The following is a 16129-nucleotide window of genomic DNA, read 5'->3' on the forward strand; positions in this document are numbered from 1 at the left end:
TAATGTTTTGATGATGGGGTGCTTGTTGCGAAGTAAACTTAGAATTAATATCGTTGCAAAAACTAGTTGATCATACAATATTTGCTATTGTACAGTAAAAATTATACAGTAAAAATGAGGTAAACATGATTTTGGAAAAGCAGATAGTCTGAATATTTGAAGATAAACCTAGAGAAGCTGAATTATTAGTAGGAGTATTTCCACAGAGATCCCTTATTTCTACTAGCTAAATGAAAAATACGAAGCATTACTTGCATGACAATTATTGAAGTACATTAGAAGATAAAAATGTCAATTCAATAATAAAAAGACGTTAAACAGTTTCAACTGGATTTTTCTCTTACAAAGAACAGTAAAACAGATCCGTTTGAACTTAATATATGCGCGAGAGCACCGCCTGGAAGCTGCACGTGCGCAAACGCCGGTCACGTGACTGTCCAACATGGCTTCCTCGCAGCTGTGCACTTGAACGATGAAAAGCGCGATTCTAACTTCTGATGTCTGTTTTTCGACACGATTGATTTTCTTGCTGTTCACACACTAGTGGTTAAGGTAAATCAACTTCTCTGAGCGGTCCCTACGCGTTCTATGGTAAAAATACTTAAGGAGTTTAATGTCGATACCGGCTTAGCCAACAACTCACTGTTAGTGATGATCAGTATTACTTTGTTTTAAAAATGTAACATGTAAATCAGCGTGTAATAGCAGTACTCAAGATTTTGCAGGTTTCCGATGGTATTTGATTACGAACTTACCATAAAGTGCGCATCCTTTATTAGGATTAGTGAAGAGACTTCTATCTTGTTTTTAGAGATGAAGCTGCGGGTGCAATTGCAGTGTAAGAACCTCCATGAGTACCTAAGGGAGCTGAGTCCGGACATCCTGGACCGGCTGTACAATCACCCGGCCACATGCCTGGCGGTGTATAGGTAAACAGACACCGCGCTCTTTGTAACAGTAACACTATCTTGCCGGTATTACAGACGTGTAGACTTTTGTAAGGACATGTTTGATGATAACAGGACACGTTCACCATTAAAAACCACAGAAAATGCCATAAGCCTCGTAGCAATGTGTCAGCGGATGTTTATACAGCTTTTTACATATTGGTGCATGTAATGCGATCAAAGACGTGAAGGATTTTTTAAATGTGGGCTTGTCTAGTTTGTACTGTGTGTGGAGTTTGCTGGCTACTTTTTTCTTCATGCAGACCAACTAAAGGTCTCTCTGAATTGCCTATTGTGTGTGTCTGTCTCTGTCTGTCTGTCTGTCTGCCCGCCCACCCTGAGATGGTCTAGCATCCTATCCAAGGGGCACCACTTCCTTGTGTCCAGTGCTTCCTGTGTTGGATAAGCAGATATGAAAATCAATTAAATAGTTACAGTTAGAGAGTGAATTTGACCCTTTGTCTGCGTTTGCCTCCCGCTGTGTGACAGGGAACTCCCCCCACTGGCAAAGAACTATGTGATGCGGATGCTTTTCCTGGACCAACCCCTCCCTCAGGCTGCCATTGCCCTCTGGGTAAAGAAGGACAGTCAGAAGTGAGTGCTGCCCCCACACCTTGGAAACCCGAACATGAGCTGGGGGTGGTGGGCCATTAAAGCTTTTTTGTGGAGTTGAGAGAAAAATGAGAGTAAAGTAAAAAGGATATAAACATCAATAATGTGCAGGTCATGTGGGGTGCCCACGGTAAATCCTTACTGACTCCATCTGCCCCCCACACCCCGTCACAGGGAGCATGACCAGTGCGTGTCGGTGCTGTCCGGACTCCGACTCTGGCACAGCCAACAGCTGCAGGGGGGGCTGCAGGGGAACATCCTCAATCCCATCTTCAAGGACAACCTGCGGGTGGCGCTGCTGGGGGGGTGAGTTATCTGTCAGTGCCTTCTGTCTCCTCCCCCACCTTGGAATCCTTTAATCCTTTTATAAAGAGATATATTCAGCATGTGGTTATTAATAAATCATATACTGCATTTGAGGAACGTCCAGTCAGGCCAGCTTTTGAAGAAGAAAATTCATCTTGCTTATAGCAGGAATATCTATATCCTAGATCTGCACACCTTATAGCTGTATTTAGTGTTCAGTTCTAGATATTCAGATGTTCAGTCCTCTGCTGACCTGCTCCCTGAATGTTCTAATGTTGCATTTCTGGCTTTTGTATAGTTCTAATAGGTTCTTGGTTTATAAGATGTGGTTGTGTAGCTCCTGCTTGTACGTTTGTTCCTGTGCACCCTTTGGAAGCTCAGCCTAGCTGCACTTATGCTTAGTGGAATCCTTGGCAGTTTAGTAACTCCAATTAGCCTCAGTATGTCTTTGGACTGTCGGGGGGAAAACGGAGAACCTAGAGGAAACCCCACGACGACATGGGGAGAACATGCAAACTCCACACACATGTAACCCAGGCGGAGACTCGAACCCGGGTCCCAGAGGTGTGAGTGCTAACCACTGCACCACCATGCCCTATGTATATAATGTACTATTTTCTCACTTCTACGTCGTAGTTTCCTTTCCTCTCAGTGATTAATGTAGGTTAGGGTATGAACACGGGCGGCATTAATCATCCAATAGCATAGTTACAAGAGCAATCCAGTGATTACCGAATGAAAGCAGTACAGTGTCTGAAACTGTAGGTATGAGAATGTGGAATCCTGCACAAAAATGTTGCAGGTTCTAGGTAATTCTCACCTTTCTGAGTGTGGTAGGAGCTGGGGAGGCGTATAATGGTGGTCTCTTCGCTCAGGGGCAAGGCGTGGGCGGACGAGGGCAGCAGCCTGGGCCCCGACCGGCACGCGCGGGATGTGGAGAGCCTGGATCGCTACGCCCTGGAGCGCTGGGAGGTCATCCTGCACTTCATGGTTGGGTCGCCGAGCGCAGCCGTCAGCCAGGACCTGGCCCAGCTCCTCATACAGGCCGGGCTCATGCGCAGGTAGCGGCCCCCCACCCGGACCCTTGCGTGCGACGCAGCAGCTTCCTGACGGGGCCTGGGCTCCTGATGCGTGATTCCGATGTAATCCCCCCCCTCCCTGACAGTGAGGCCGGAGAAGCCCCGTGCATCACCTCGGCGGGGTTTCAGTTCCTGCTCCTGGATACCGCTTCCCAGCTGTGGTACTTCACCCTGCAGTACCTGAAAACGGCGCAGGTCTGTCCTAAATCCCTCACACACATAATAGAAGTAATGTAGTGCAATTGAGCATTTATCAACATTTACGACAGGGTGACCAGATAATCCAAGCCAGGAAGCTACTTCATGTTTACAAATGACTTTACAACTGACAGGCTCCTGTGTTTGGCTAAATAGTTCAGTTCATCTTGTGCTTTGACTGGTTTGTTTCCTTGATTGAAAGACTCATCCAGCTGTTCCACATTAACGTTAGTGACACCTGCATGATTATAGGAGACTGACCAATCAGCACACAGCGAGAACTCAGTGCTAAAGTGACATCCAGGTCCTTTTAATTCAAATGGTAGTTTATGAATCCTAGATCAGCGTCGTCCCTGACATGGCTTATCTGGTCGCCCTAGTTTATGGGGTAGGTGCGAGTTGAGAGGACTGATAATCTGGGGGAAACAGCTGTTGGAGACCCTGGTGCTGGTGGACAGAATGCTCTGGAACCTTTTTCCGGATGTAAGGGGGGGAACAGGCTGTTTGACAGGTTATGCATGATGGACTGGGCTCTGTCGCTGCCACTTTTGTTATATATGTCTATGAGGTTCCAGTGAGTCTCCGCCTGGGTCACATGTGTGCGGAGTTTGCATGTTCTCCCCATGTCGTCGTGGGGTTTTCTCCGGGTGCTCCGGTTCCCCCCCACAGTCTAAAAACATGCTGAGGCTAATTGGTGTTGCTAAATTGCCCCTAGGTGTGCATGTGTGAGTGAATGGTGTGTGAGTGTGCCCTGCGATGGGCTGGCCCCCCATCCTGGGTTGTTCCCGGGATAGGCTCCGGACCCCCCACGACCCAGTAGGATAAGCGGTTTGGAAGATGGATGGATGGATGGTTCCAGTGATCTCTGCTTGCAGTTAATAATGATCAGAGCAGGGTGGCATTTATGTGCCGTATTTAAATAGCCATGCAGTCATGCATGCAGATACTTGTATACTTGATATGTTTATCTATAATTCATATATGACCAGGTTTACATAAATGTAAAACAGCTTAACCTGTGTCTGTCTTTCTCTCTTTCTCAGTCCAGAGGGATGGACTTGGTGGAAATTCTGTCCTTTTTGTTCCAGCTCAGTTTCTCTACACTTGGAAGGGTAAATATAACTTGACACTATAGTAATAAATAATGAATGTTATTACCGTGTGTTTTGTTCCTGCCTCTGAGAGCGGATCCTCCAGCGCAGAGGCCTCTGATTGGTCAGTAGGGTCATGTGACTCCTTTGGCTGGAGCTGATTTGTTGCTGCTTGGGCAAGATTTATGTGATTTTATTTTTAATGAAGCACTAATCCCAGTCAGGAATCACGAGTGAGCCTGCTTTTGTGCATGAAGAATGACGCCCAAAATACATTGCTTATGTGTTTTTTTATCAGGGGTGGGTGTGTATTTTTTGTGAGCAGTTTACGGGCTGGAGTACAGAAAATGGGATAAGTTGTCATTATCGTTACCATTATCGACTCACATTCTTTCTTATGACAGTTTTGGTCGTATAAGGAAGATGCTGAAGCAAGTGTACAGCTACGAGGACCTTCACTCCCCCTGTACTCTGCTTGAGGGCCTCTTGCCCATCTCCCTCCTTCCTTCCATCCATCCTTCATTCTCCGTCTCTCTCTCTCTCTTTCTGTACCAGGATTACTCAGTGGAGGGGATGAGCGAGTCCCTGCTGACCTTCCTGCAGCACCTGCGCGAGTTTGGGCTCGTCTTCCAGAGGAAGGTGGGGTGGAGACTGACCTTAGTGTTATGGAAAGTACTTTCCTATTTAGGAGCTGGGCTTGTTTACACTTTCTGTGTCCCAGCATGCTGAGCTCACCTGAGCGTCGATGAGCTTGGCATGTTTAATTGCCCTCAAAGCTGGGAGGGGGGCTAGAATGAATGGGGAGGGGGGGAGCTGTTCTCAGTCTCTCTTCTCAGTTTATTCCCCCCACTGACTGAAAGTAGAACTTGGGTTTTTATTTAGCTAACCTCTGTGCGCAGTATGCAAATGAAATTAACGAACGGATGTTGAATAAAGAACGGCGAGCAGGCGCCCGGGAGAGAGAGGGCAGGAAAGGTTGAGCTTAAACAAACGCTTTCCTGTCTCTCCGTCAGAGGAAGTCCCGGCGGTACTATCCCACGCGGCTGGCCATCACCCTGGCGGCGGGGGTCACGGCCAACACCGCCTCCGCCCCCACCACGAGCCTCGCACCCGGGACCGGGGACTCTGGTTTTATCGTCGTGGAAACCAATTACCGCATTTACGCTTACACAAGTGCGTGCTCGTTATCTGTGTCATGTGACCGCACTGCGTTTCCTCTCCCCCTGTGCGGTGTTTATATTTAGAGAAACGTCGAGTCATTCAGAGGACGTTCCCTGCATTAAAGCCCCTTCCAGGGCCTTGTGAATGCGCTGTGCGGCGCGCTGCCCTGCAGCATGTCTGCCGCGGCATTCGCGCCTTCAGCTTCGGAGTAGTGGCTAGACAGTATGAACAGTCCTACCAAGATGAACTCATGTTCTCCCAGGACCACGGTGCCAGATACAACAGCATTGGCAGAGGGAAGGTTTTCACAATATTTAAAGTGCAAAATCACATGACTGAGTAAAAAAACAGTGTGGCTGGACACAAGGGCGTATCCAGCCAGTGTGTGTTCATTAATGTCGGTGACACCAAACATTTTCTGAGGGCAGAAGGAAAAATGATTGGTTGGAGAGAGAACCAATCAGATTATAGCAGAGGTGGGTCCAAACAATTAGAGGAGATGGGACCAACCAATCAGATGTCTTGGTTACTTGGACCCCCCCCCCCCCACAATCTGAATGGTTATCTCCCTGAATCAATCATTTTTCCTTCTACCCTTAGAACATGTTTGTGTAAGTAAAACCCCCATGAGCCATCATCTCATGCTAACAGCCCTCCACGCTTCATATGCCTGCTCCTCAGACTCAGAGCTGCAGATAGCCCTGGTCGCCCTGTTCAGCGAGATGCTCTACCGCTTCCCTAACGTGGTGGTGGCCCACATCAGCAGGGAATCTGTACAGCAGGCCATAGCCAACGGCATCACTGCGCAGCAGGTAACATGTGCTGGGATGGGGGCAGGTATCCACAAAGCAAACTGATCGCATGTAACCTTGTCAGCGTCAGAACCAGTGCTAATCAGTGCTGCTGACTGACCCCTAACCTAAAAGTAAACAATTCTGGGACGAGCAGGTGATCTACGTACATATTTCAGCCAGAATGCAGCATTGGCCCTTCAGCATGCAGTCATGTATTATTCACAATACTAAAAATAATATCTGATCTTGAATATGAGCTTCTTACATGGACATAAAGCTGAAAGGAGACACTGACTGTATTCCTGTGTTGTCATATTGATTATGATTATTTCTGCTCTCTGTGGCTTTCAGATTATCCACTTTCTGAGGACGCGAGCTCACCCCATCATGCTCAAACAGGTGTCTGATTTTTGTTATCGTCCTTCACGTGCCCCCACTGTGTAAGGGCCTAGACTGACTCCCCTGTCCCTTTCCTCTTGCCTCTGTCAGACGCCAGTTCTCCCACCCACCATCACAGACCAGATTAGACTCTGGGAGCTGGAACGTGACCGGCTGACATTCACGGAAGGTAAGGGTGTCCACCTTCCACCTTCCTCACATGCATGTAGTTGAAGTTTCCAGCACGGGGGCTGTGTATGTGTGTTTTTTCCCCATGTTTTTATACCTGTGCTGTTTAATGCAGTTTCTTCTGCAAGGTACGATATTTTACAGTGTGAGGTCATGTCCTTGGCATTGTGGCAACTCACCGTTCTTCAGTGCTTGCCTAAGTCAGCAGATGTATCCCAAACCCAGATCCAAATAAAGGGGCATCAGCAGGAAAGTGAAAATATTGTCTGTAGTTGTACTTCTGCCCTGAACAGTGTCCATCACACCAGAAACAAAATATACTTTACAAACACTCCTCTGTAGTGCGTGTAGGTATTACAGTCTTCTTTGATATTCTCTTCTGGTACCTTTTCGGAATTTTCCTTATTGTGTGCGTATTGTAATGCATGCTTTTGGAAGTGTATGAGATCTCTTTGGTCTGCAGTGCAGATCCATCCAGCTTGATGCTACATTTTCCGCATCTCTCCCCCCTCCCAGGCGTGCTGTATAATCAGTTCCTGTCCCAAGCTGACTTTGAGGTACTGAGGGATAGAGCTCAGGTGAGTGCACCTATCTGTTCAGTGTATTTCCGCGGCTCGGCCTGTTTAGCCAGCCTGTGGTGACCCTGCAGTTCGGAAATCGGGAATATCAGAGGGTGGAGGCCACTCCGACGTTCCCTGAACATCTTTGGATGTTTAGCAGTGTTTGAGACTAAGGAAGGTACATGGGTATTGATTTATTTTCTGACCTGTTTCAGTCCCTTTCACTGTTTTTCACAAGTATAATTTCAGAATAGAATATAGTATTTATAATTTTATATATTAAATAGTTAAGGAACTCCTAAGTGTGACACTATAAACATTTTTGTTATTTCTAATGTCGGTCCAATTTCTGAGGAGTTTACTTAGCATGGAATTTGCCTGTTTCAGTACTTGGCTGGAATGAGTCGGTGCTGTTTGACCGACGTGCTTTTCTCCCTCTCTGCAGGGCCTCGGTGTGCTGGTTTGGCAGAATGCCCCCCACAGGGTGATGGTCGTGACACCGCATGGACACAGTGAGGTGAAGAGGTTCTGGAAACGGCAGAAAAGCCATACGTAGGATTCTTGGAAGCCAGTGCTGACCGTAGCTGTGTGTGGGATGGACAAAGAAGAAACATCCGATGGGATATTCAGACTGAAGGCGAAGGACATTTTGACTAAATGCAGATATATGAGAACAAAAAAAAAATCCATTTTAAATTTATGAGGGATGTTAAACTGGTGGCAAAATAAAAATGGTTTTGAATGTATGGTGTGTTCCTGTAGAATAGGTAGAGCATTTTATTCAATTACCTAACATTTTTGGCTGTACAATAAATGCTATAACAAAAGGATGATATTTGGCTGAGAAATACAAATATTAACTGAAATGTCACCGGCTAAATCATTATTAAAACATGAAGCAATAAAACCGAAAACTTTGTACATTCTGGGTTACGTTTATAGTTATGCATGAATTGTTGATGTTTAATTAAATATCATCGACAAGTGTAAATCATATGCTAAGTTGAGCTTTTGAATCTAGTATTATATGGCCATTTCAATTTTGTAAAATTGCATACGTCCAGTATCTTCACCATTAACCCTACATCTCACAGTGCATGACAACATACTTTTGTTTTATGACGTATTGCGACTACGGCGTATGCGGAGGGGAAAAAATGATCTCGCGTTTTCTATTTACTTCGGTTCGGCTTCGCGTTGGCCGAACTACAAGGCGTAACGAGTAAGGAGGCTGAGGTGAATGAGAGAAGTGGCAATATCTTGGTAGAGGAACGTGCAAATGCGGCGCTCGAAAAAAACAGTATAATTTGCTGTGCGATTAAACGCCTTTTTTAAATTAAAGACTATCGATTAAGAAATTCAGGCATACAATCATTCAGGAAAATACCAAGAAGATGACTGTAAATGGAAAAAAATGGTAGCGAGCTAGCTAGCTAGCAATCCGGCTAGCTGGCCATAATGCTCTCTAAATAGTTAGCTACTTAGCAGTCGTTAGCTGGCTAGGTAGAGTACATATATTTTTTAAAAAATCAAGAAACATCAATGAAACATTTTAATATTCTGAAACGCCGGATACATTTATGCACATATCGCAATACTCCAAGGTGAATTCGGTCAGCTTCTTCTTGAATTTCGAGGGCCCCGATGGAGCCCGACGGTTTGCGTGAAAGTCCGGCGGGTTCCGGAGGCCCGGAACCGGGCGATTGGCGGGAGGAGACGCCTGGCGAGGAGGCGGAGGAGAAAGTCCGGGAGCAGAAAGGGAGAGCAGGGGATGGTGGAAACGCCCAAAATGTGGAAACGGCAGGGGGCGAATTTGAGAAGGATGGGATAAAGCTGAAGGAGAAGACAGAAAATGAAAATGGTGATGAAAATAATATTGATTACGATGGGGAAGAGGACAAAAAATATGAAGAAGAATTAGATCCAAGAATTCAGGTAAGAAGGAATGGCTGACATTATGGGAAATATACATTTTTTTAGAGCTTTATTCCGGGTCTATATTGTATATATCAGAGACCATATGTAATACATTTCCACAACAAATGCAGTGCTATCCTGGACTCAGTCCAACTCATTTAGGAATTTGTCAAATAATATTTATGATTAATCTGGGGTTTAATTATTAATACCATGTCATGTGCTTTATACTTAATAGCCTGATAAGTAGCAGCAGTTCATGGATTTGAATCTAATTTGAATTGTTAAAAAACTTGAGTGCATGATACATTTATCAATTTTTAATTGGGGCTGATAATCGGCGGGTAGCGGTGGTGCAGATGTGTCTGACTGCTCTCGCTGTGTATGATTTGTATGAAAATGGGTTTTGTCTCCCAGGCTCTGCCTGACTTTGGACCTTGTCTTACAGGAGGAGCTGGAGCAGTTGAACCAAGCGAGTGTAGAGATCAACCAACTGGAGCTGCAGCTGGATGTGCGTGAGCCTGGCGCTGTCTGTCGCAAGCCTGTTGCTCACGGTGTTTGTAGCCGTCCCACAGAAGCGCTCTGACTCTCTGCTGTCTGCAGGAGGCGCGCTCCAGTTACAGGAAGATCCTCACCGACTCAGCCCGGAAGCTGAACACTCAGGGATCCCAGCTGGGCATGTGCATCGAGAAGGCCCGGCCATACTACGAAGCTCGCCGACAGGCCAAAGAGGTACCCTCCCAACCAACTAACGCTACCCCCCCCCGCGCCCCGGCGTGGGAAGACGTGGCACTTTCTGTCAGCTGCCCGTCCTTCAGCATCCTGTCCGTTTTGAAGCTCGTTGCCTGCAAGGAAGTGTGGGCAGATAATGTCTGGAGGGACCCTGAGGCGTTGCTCTGACATCGCCGTCGGCCACAGTGTTTGTTTCAAAGGCTGCGTTCTCTGGAGCGTAACCCCCACACCTCATTTCCTCTTTTCCTGTCAGTATTTTATCAGATTTCCCCCCGCTTCTCCCCCCTTGAGCTGAGCCATCCCTCCTCTGTGTCTTATCTCAGGAGCCCAGGATTGGCCCTTGTGCTGGTTTATTTTAGCTGATGTGTATCAGCTCCCTTGCGGGTCTCACATCTCCTAAGATAAATGGGCCCACTGTCACTCTCCTGTTGTCAATGAACAGTGAAGCACAGAAACCAAAACAGACTGCTGTTTCAAAATAAGCAATACAAGATAGTGAATGTGATTTATTGTAAATTCATGTCTTAGGAGGAGAACATTGGGAAGATCTGGTTCCTTGACAAAATGAAAAAGCTATAAATAGTGGAATGGTTGATGTTTCTCAACAGAGTGACCCAGTTTTGTCCAGTTGGATCTCTCCATCTTGACTAGCTGCTATTGTCATTTACTACTAATGTTTAGTATACCTTTCTCAGTATTCACTGATAGGCTGCAGTCTCTATCTTACTCCACTCTAATTGGTACTGATTTCCTCTAGTGCGATCTGATTGGTCCCGGTCTACACAGGCTCAGCAGGAGACTCAGAAGGCGGCGTTGAGATACGAAAGGGCCGTTTCCATGCATACAGCAGCCAGGGAGATGGTGTATGTGGCGGAGCAGGGGCTGCTTGCTGACCGGAACACATTAGACCCCACCTGGCAGGAAATGCTGAACCATGCCACTGCTAAGGTGAGTCAAGTCAGCTGGTGAAAATTTTAAGTATCCTGAACATTGATAAAATGTTCAGGATACTTAATGTTGACTGTGGGTCAATATTAGCATTTCTGGTTACCTTTGCAGCTCAACTTGTTGAATAAATCCTTGTATTCCTGGTTTAAGAAGTAGATGCCAGTTGCGCTGTATGGCCACATTTGCAGGGTCTAAGAGGTCCATGTGGTTTTGTGAACTAGTGCCTCTGAATTGTCCCTAGTGTTTGTTTGTCCTGTGTTAGCTATCATCCTCTTTAGGGTGTTTGGTTGCCTTGTACCGTGTGCATCCTGGCTGAGTCTTAATGCTCACTCTGCTGGATAGGCACTGTGGAAGATAGATCGCTGTATATATATGTAAGAAAGACTTATTAGTTCACATTTCCCTACAGTGCATTTTGACAAACCAAAGCTGAACATAATTAAATGTACAGAACCATTTTTCAGTAACTTCCAGTAGTCAGCAAGTCAGCTAAGAGCCACGCAAAGGTTTCCATGCCGACGAGTTGGTGTCAAATCCCTGCGGAACTGGCAGTTGAATCCCCCCGTCGTGTCGCCGCTATCGCTTAACCTCGGATGCCTTTAGTAGGTGTGCTACCTGGCAGAGTGTCCTGGACACATTAGCTTCCGTGAAGTTCACATCGAGACGCTAATCGACACGGAGATGTTATAATTTCATCATTAAGGGAAGTGTGTCTCAATAGCAATAAGCTGAGCAGCGTTAAGTACGTTTGAGGGGCAAGGAAGATTTTTTTCATAGACAGACAGCAGGGTTTTAAACTCGTGTCACCCCCCACTCTGCTCTGTCGCCACAAACCCCTCGGTAAAGAGAGGTACACCCGCAGAAGCCGACTCTCAACCTCTGTGGGGGGGGGGCGCTTGTGGTTGCCAGGTGAACGAGGCAGAAGAGGAGCGGCTGCGGAGCGAGCGGGAGCACCAGCGCGTCACACAGCTGTGCCAGGAGGCCGAGGCGCGGGTGCAGACCCTGCAGAAGAACCTCAAGAGGGTCATCGTCAAGTCCAAGCCCTACTTTGAGCTCAAGGCCCAGCTCAACCACTTCCTGGAGGTACGTTTAGGTTCATTTCTGAAATGCAATGGCGGGGAGACAGCACTCTAACTGTGGGCTTCAATTATGGTGGGGGATGGAGTGGCTTATTGTTTATTCAGCAGGTGAGTCAGGATGGGGTTAAGCTGCCTCTCCTGACCGTGCGGAAAGAGAAACGTAATAGATTAGGAATGTGGGTAGGAATCACATAAAGCAAGGAGTTAATGCTGATCATTCTCTTTGTTTTTACACATCAAGAGTGGCAATGATGTGGGATTTAAATGTTGGAGAATAAGTCTAACAAGTGAATATTGAGCATGTAGGGATTTCAGTACCTGTGATACAGTGTTTAAGCAGCAGCGCTTATACAGCCATGGAAAAAATTAAGAGACCACAGCACAGTTATTTTTGTTTTACTAATTTCTGAGTTTATGAATGTGTGAACATGCCTCACACCTGCACTTAACGTTCCCCATTCCGTTTGAAGGTCACTTGATGTCATCTTACGATCCGTGAGAAACTGTTGGATAGGTTACCTGTCATCTCTGCCATCACTTCGTCAGTCCTGGTTTTTACTCGGCTTGTTTTTTGGTTGTTCCCAGTGTCTCCTGCTTCACCTTGTTTTTGTGTCCTGCTTTCATTTTTTGAACCTGGAGGCATCTTGCTGCTCAGCATAGCCTTCTGCCAGCAGAACCTGGATTAAACCAGGATTTAAAAATGCAAATTTGTTTTAAAAAGTGGTCTCTTAATTTTGAATTAAGGAATGTTGCACATATTACAAAAAAATGCCTGTAATTAGCATAGGACAGTGTTTCCCGCCCCGCTTCTTGAGGACCTCAGATGGTCCACATAGGAGCAAGAGCATGGACTGTCTGAAAGTCCCCAAGACCTTCATAAGGAGAGATGGACTGGCACCCTGTCAGGGGTGTCCTCTGCCTCCTGCACTTTTCTTCCTGGGATGGGCTTCAGGAATACTGCAACCCCTGCCTTAAAATGCAGTGTGTGGAAATGGATGTATGGGCCAGCAGTTTGAACACTGTTGGCAGATGATTCATGAAAACACTGAGCAAGGGTACGGTCCTTTTTGCTTTAGCTTACATTTAACGGCAGTTCCCTCTTGTTGTCGGCTTTCCTGTTTTCGCAGGAGCATAAATCTAAAGTTGTCCGGCTGGAGGAGCGTGTGTCCAAGGTGAAGACCCGTTACTCGGTGGCCCTGCGCAACCTCGAGCAAATCAGCGAGCAGATCCATGCCCAGAGGGGGCGCCGACGAGCTGCAAGGAGGACGCGCTGCACCTACGAGGGGCGGACCTCTCCCATTGGGGCGGAGTCGGAGGGAGGGGCGTCCGGAGGAGAGGTGGAGAGCGACTGGGTGCTCAGCGAGAAAACCAGACAGTGGGTGGAGAGGCACTCGGAGAGCGGCTGGGGGGTGAGGGAGCGGGCCGAAATGGACCGGGTCGGGTCGGACACCATGTCCGTGTTTAGCCTGAGGACCATCGCGTCCGACCTGGAGAAGTGCGACTCCGTGGAGCACTTGGGCAACCTGAGCGATGTGGTCAGTTTGGTGGGGGACGAGGGCGAGAAAGACAGGGGCAAGACTGATGCTCTGGAGGCGGTGAGACAGGGCCAGGCAGCCTGGGAGAGGGAGGCGGAGGCGGCGGTGGTGGCAGCGACGGAAGGAAGCGAGAAGCAGAAGAGTTTCCTCAAACAGCACCACAGGAGTGTGAGTCTGTGATCCCTGCTCATGTGAGTCTGTGATCCCTGCTCATGTGAGTCTGTGATCCCTGCTCATGTGAGTCTGTGATCCCTGCTCATGTGAGTCTGTGATCCTTGCTCATGTATGGAGCAGAGTGACTTATAGATGATCAGACAGGGATGGGAATTCGATATAATTGCAGAAAAAAATGCTAGAAGGGTTAGCTAGAGATAAAAACGGAAAATAAGTGAAACACTAACATGCCATTCAAGAGCTAGCTGTAATACACCATGGGCGTACTAATCGATGGCGGCCGTAGATGAAGAGATCCTTTGTCTCTTCAGGACCACCGTCAGCAGTGAAACACTGGCGCCGCGCAGCGAGGAATGATATTGATCTGACTCGCTCAGAAACGGAGCTTATCGGTACACTGTACTTGTAGCTCAGAGAAAGTCGAGTGAAAACACTTCAATTTATGCTATATTGGTTAAACTCTGTGTCGTGCATTTTGCTAGAAATGTTTTCATTTGTTGTAGATCCTCTTGGCTGACTGGATTATTAACTTATTACTTAAGTCACTTTATCAAAACAAAATACTCATAGTAGTAACTTTGAATTGAGTGATAAAAGGTTTTTAGTTACTGGCTGGGAAATCAAGCCCAGTTCCTGGATAATACTGTTACTATAGGCTAAAAGGAAGACTACTGAAGTACTTTAAAAAAAAAAAAAAAAAGCCACACAACCGAAACCGAGGTCCTCCAGTGCCCAGTTCCGGACCTCAGCGGGTTTTCCTCTTCCTCCGTCCGGGCTCAGTTTGGACCAGGGAAGCCCTCTCCGTCCGCGCCTTACTGCGCTATGGCCTTAACGAGAAACCAGCCGTTTTCTCTAGTCGACAGTGACTCTCCAAGTTGTGGCGTCTTTGCGAAATCTTGGGAACGGTCAGTATTCTGGACTTGCGTCAACTTTGACCGTCAGAGGGAGTCTTAAGTGCCTTTAGCTGTGAAGGAAGGCAAGGTCTTACAGCAGGGCGTAGAGGAGTCAACACGGATAGACTGGGAAATAGTGCATGATAAGATCTCTGTAGTTTCAGCCGATCCAACTTACCCGCTGGTCACTTTAGTTATCTCCTGCTTACACGAGGCCATGTCTGCCTCATCTCTAGTTCTGAAACCCTCACCTGCTTGTCATGCTAGAGAAGCATTATAATCTGCCTAAAGTTGGCACCTTTTTGGTCCCCCCCCCCCCCCCCCCCCCCCCACAAGAAAGTATAATCCGAACTTCCAAAGGGTCCTCTGAGGATGGCGCCGGATTCTTTAATGAAACATGACAAGCTCCTCGCGCCACAGACACTCTGCCGCTGCTAGGCTTCAGCACAGGCCCGTTACGGATTGCAGTCACGTCCTATCAAAGGGCAGAGTCATACTCCTGAAAACAAAGAATTTCAACGAATTAAATATCTTCTTGACAGGCATGCCTAAACTAATGCTTTGGCATGGCATGATTTTTCAGCACGCACTGATTTATTTTCCCTCGTTTGATTTTTTTTTTTGTTCTTAAATATGTCATAATTAGTTTTGGTTTCTCAGCAGGTACTTATAATCAGTAGAGCACTTTTATAAGGTGCCTTTGCCATATGAACATGTAGGATTATAAAGAAAATTGAATTCAGGCAAGCATGCACGGTAATCCTGTTCCTTGGGCTTTAATGAGATGCCCCTCGCCGTTACTTTGCAGCTGATTGGTTTATCATCCTTCTGCTGGTCCTTGGTCCTTCCACAGGATTCCTCTTGGGACTCGGTCAATGCGAAGGCTTCTGTTTAGTAATTTAGAGTTGAAGCTTCTCTGACTCCGTACCACTCCCTCCTGGGCAGAGATGGGACCGGTGGAGGACGAGGCCACAGCTTGTATAAGTTGTACATATTTTTATGTTTCTTTGTAGCCATAACCTTGCACGGCTGGTTTCAGTGTTACAGGCACACTGGCGATCTTTAACGATCTCAGCTCAAACTGGACCTCGAGCATCACGTCTCTGCCTCTCTCCTGCCCCGCCTCACCTCCCCCGACGGTTTCTCGTGACTCCCCTCACCCCTACGCTTCCCCCTCCTTCCCATGTATTCTTTTCCTCCTGCTCCCTCTGCCCTCCCCCTGACACTGATCTATGACACTCTGCGCGAGTGAGCTGGCGAGGGATGTCCCCTGCGAGCCTCGCTCCCGGATAAGAGATCAGCGCTTCCTAGCAGAGCCGCAGCAAAATGCCTCATCCCCCAGCCCTGTCTGCCGAAACATTTTCCTGAGCTTTTTCCACTGACTCCAAGTGTGATGTCTTTTGAAAAGTGAAGTCGATGTCTAATAATTCAGATGATGTGCTTGATAATGTCATTAACGATGTAAATGGTAACTTATGCAACCCTAAATCAAATAAAATTTTTATTTAATATCTCTTCTGCGCTCTGGGCTGTTCC

At 47.0% G+C, this 16129-nt stretch overlaps 2 protein-coding genes across 2 annotated transcripts; both read left to right on the top strand.

Annotated features, from left to right (window-relative positions):
* The first annotated feature begins 403 nt into the window (after positions 1–403).
* On the top strand, positions 404–8306 carry gtf2h4 (general transcription factor IIH, polypeptide 4). The gene is made up of 14 exons (XM_048994429.1): positions 404–552; positions 812–929; positions 1437–1541; positions 1734–1865; positions 2741–2926; positions 3031–3139; positions 4186–4254; positions 4789–4872; positions 5247–5406; positions 6076–6206; positions 6540–6587; positions 6678–6756; positions 7272–7333; positions 7761–8306. Exons 2-14 carry the CDS (start codon positions 814–816, stop codon positions 7869–7871), a joined length of 1392 nt encoding a protein of 463 aa, XP_048850386.1. The 5' UTR covers positions 404–552; positions 812–813; the 3' UTR covers positions 7872–8306.
* A 190-nt stretch (positions 8307–8496) lies between these two features.
* On the top strand, positions 8497–16104 carry sh3bp5lb (SH3-binding domain protein 5-like, b). The gene is made up of 6 exons (XM_048994428.1): positions 8497–9250; positions 9681–9743; positions 9836–9964; positions 10751–10912; positions 11822–11995; positions 13119–16104. Exons 1-6 carry the CDS (start codon positions 8960–8962, stop codon positions 13704–13706), a joined length of 1407 nt encoding a protein of 468 aa, XP_048850385.1. The 5' UTR covers positions 8497–8959; the 3' UTR covers positions 13707–16104.
* Positions 16105–16129: the final 25 nt, after the last annotated feature.

The sequence above is a fragment of the Brienomyrus brachyistius genome, chromosome 23, assembly GCF_023856365.1.
Source record: "Brienomyrus brachyistius isolate T26 chromosome 23, BBRACH_0.4, whole genome shotgun sequence".
Lineage (NCBI taxonomy): Eukaryota > Metazoa > Chordata > Actinopteri > Osteoglossiformes > Mormyridae > Brienomyrus > Brienomyrus brachyistius.

Coding starts and splice junctions, on each gene's coding strand:
- gtf2h4 (XM_048994429.1), top strand. CDS start 814: ATGAAGCTGCGGGTGCAATTGCAGTGTAAGAACCTCCATGAGTACCTA. Junction 2,927..3,030: donor CAGGCCGGGCTCATGCGCAG/GTAGCGGCCCCC, acceptor CCTCCCTGACAG/TGAGGCCGGAGAAGCCCCGT. Junction 4,873..5,246: donor GGCTCGTCTTCCAGAGGAAG/GTGGGGTGGAGA, acceptor TCTCTCCGTCAG/AGGAAGTCCCGGCGGTACTA.
- sh3bp5lb (XM_048994428.1), top strand. CDS start 8,960: ATGGAGCCCGACGGTTTGCGTGAAAGTCCGGCGGGTTCCGGAGGCCCG. Junction 9,965..10,750: donor CTCGCCGACAGGCCAAAGAG/GTACCCTCCCAA, acceptor CGGTCTACACAG/GCTCAGCAGGAGACTCAGAA. Junction 10,913..11,821: donor TGAACCATGCCACTGCTAAG/GTGAGTCAAGTC, acceptor TGTGGTTGCCAG/GTGAACGAGGCAGAAGAGGA.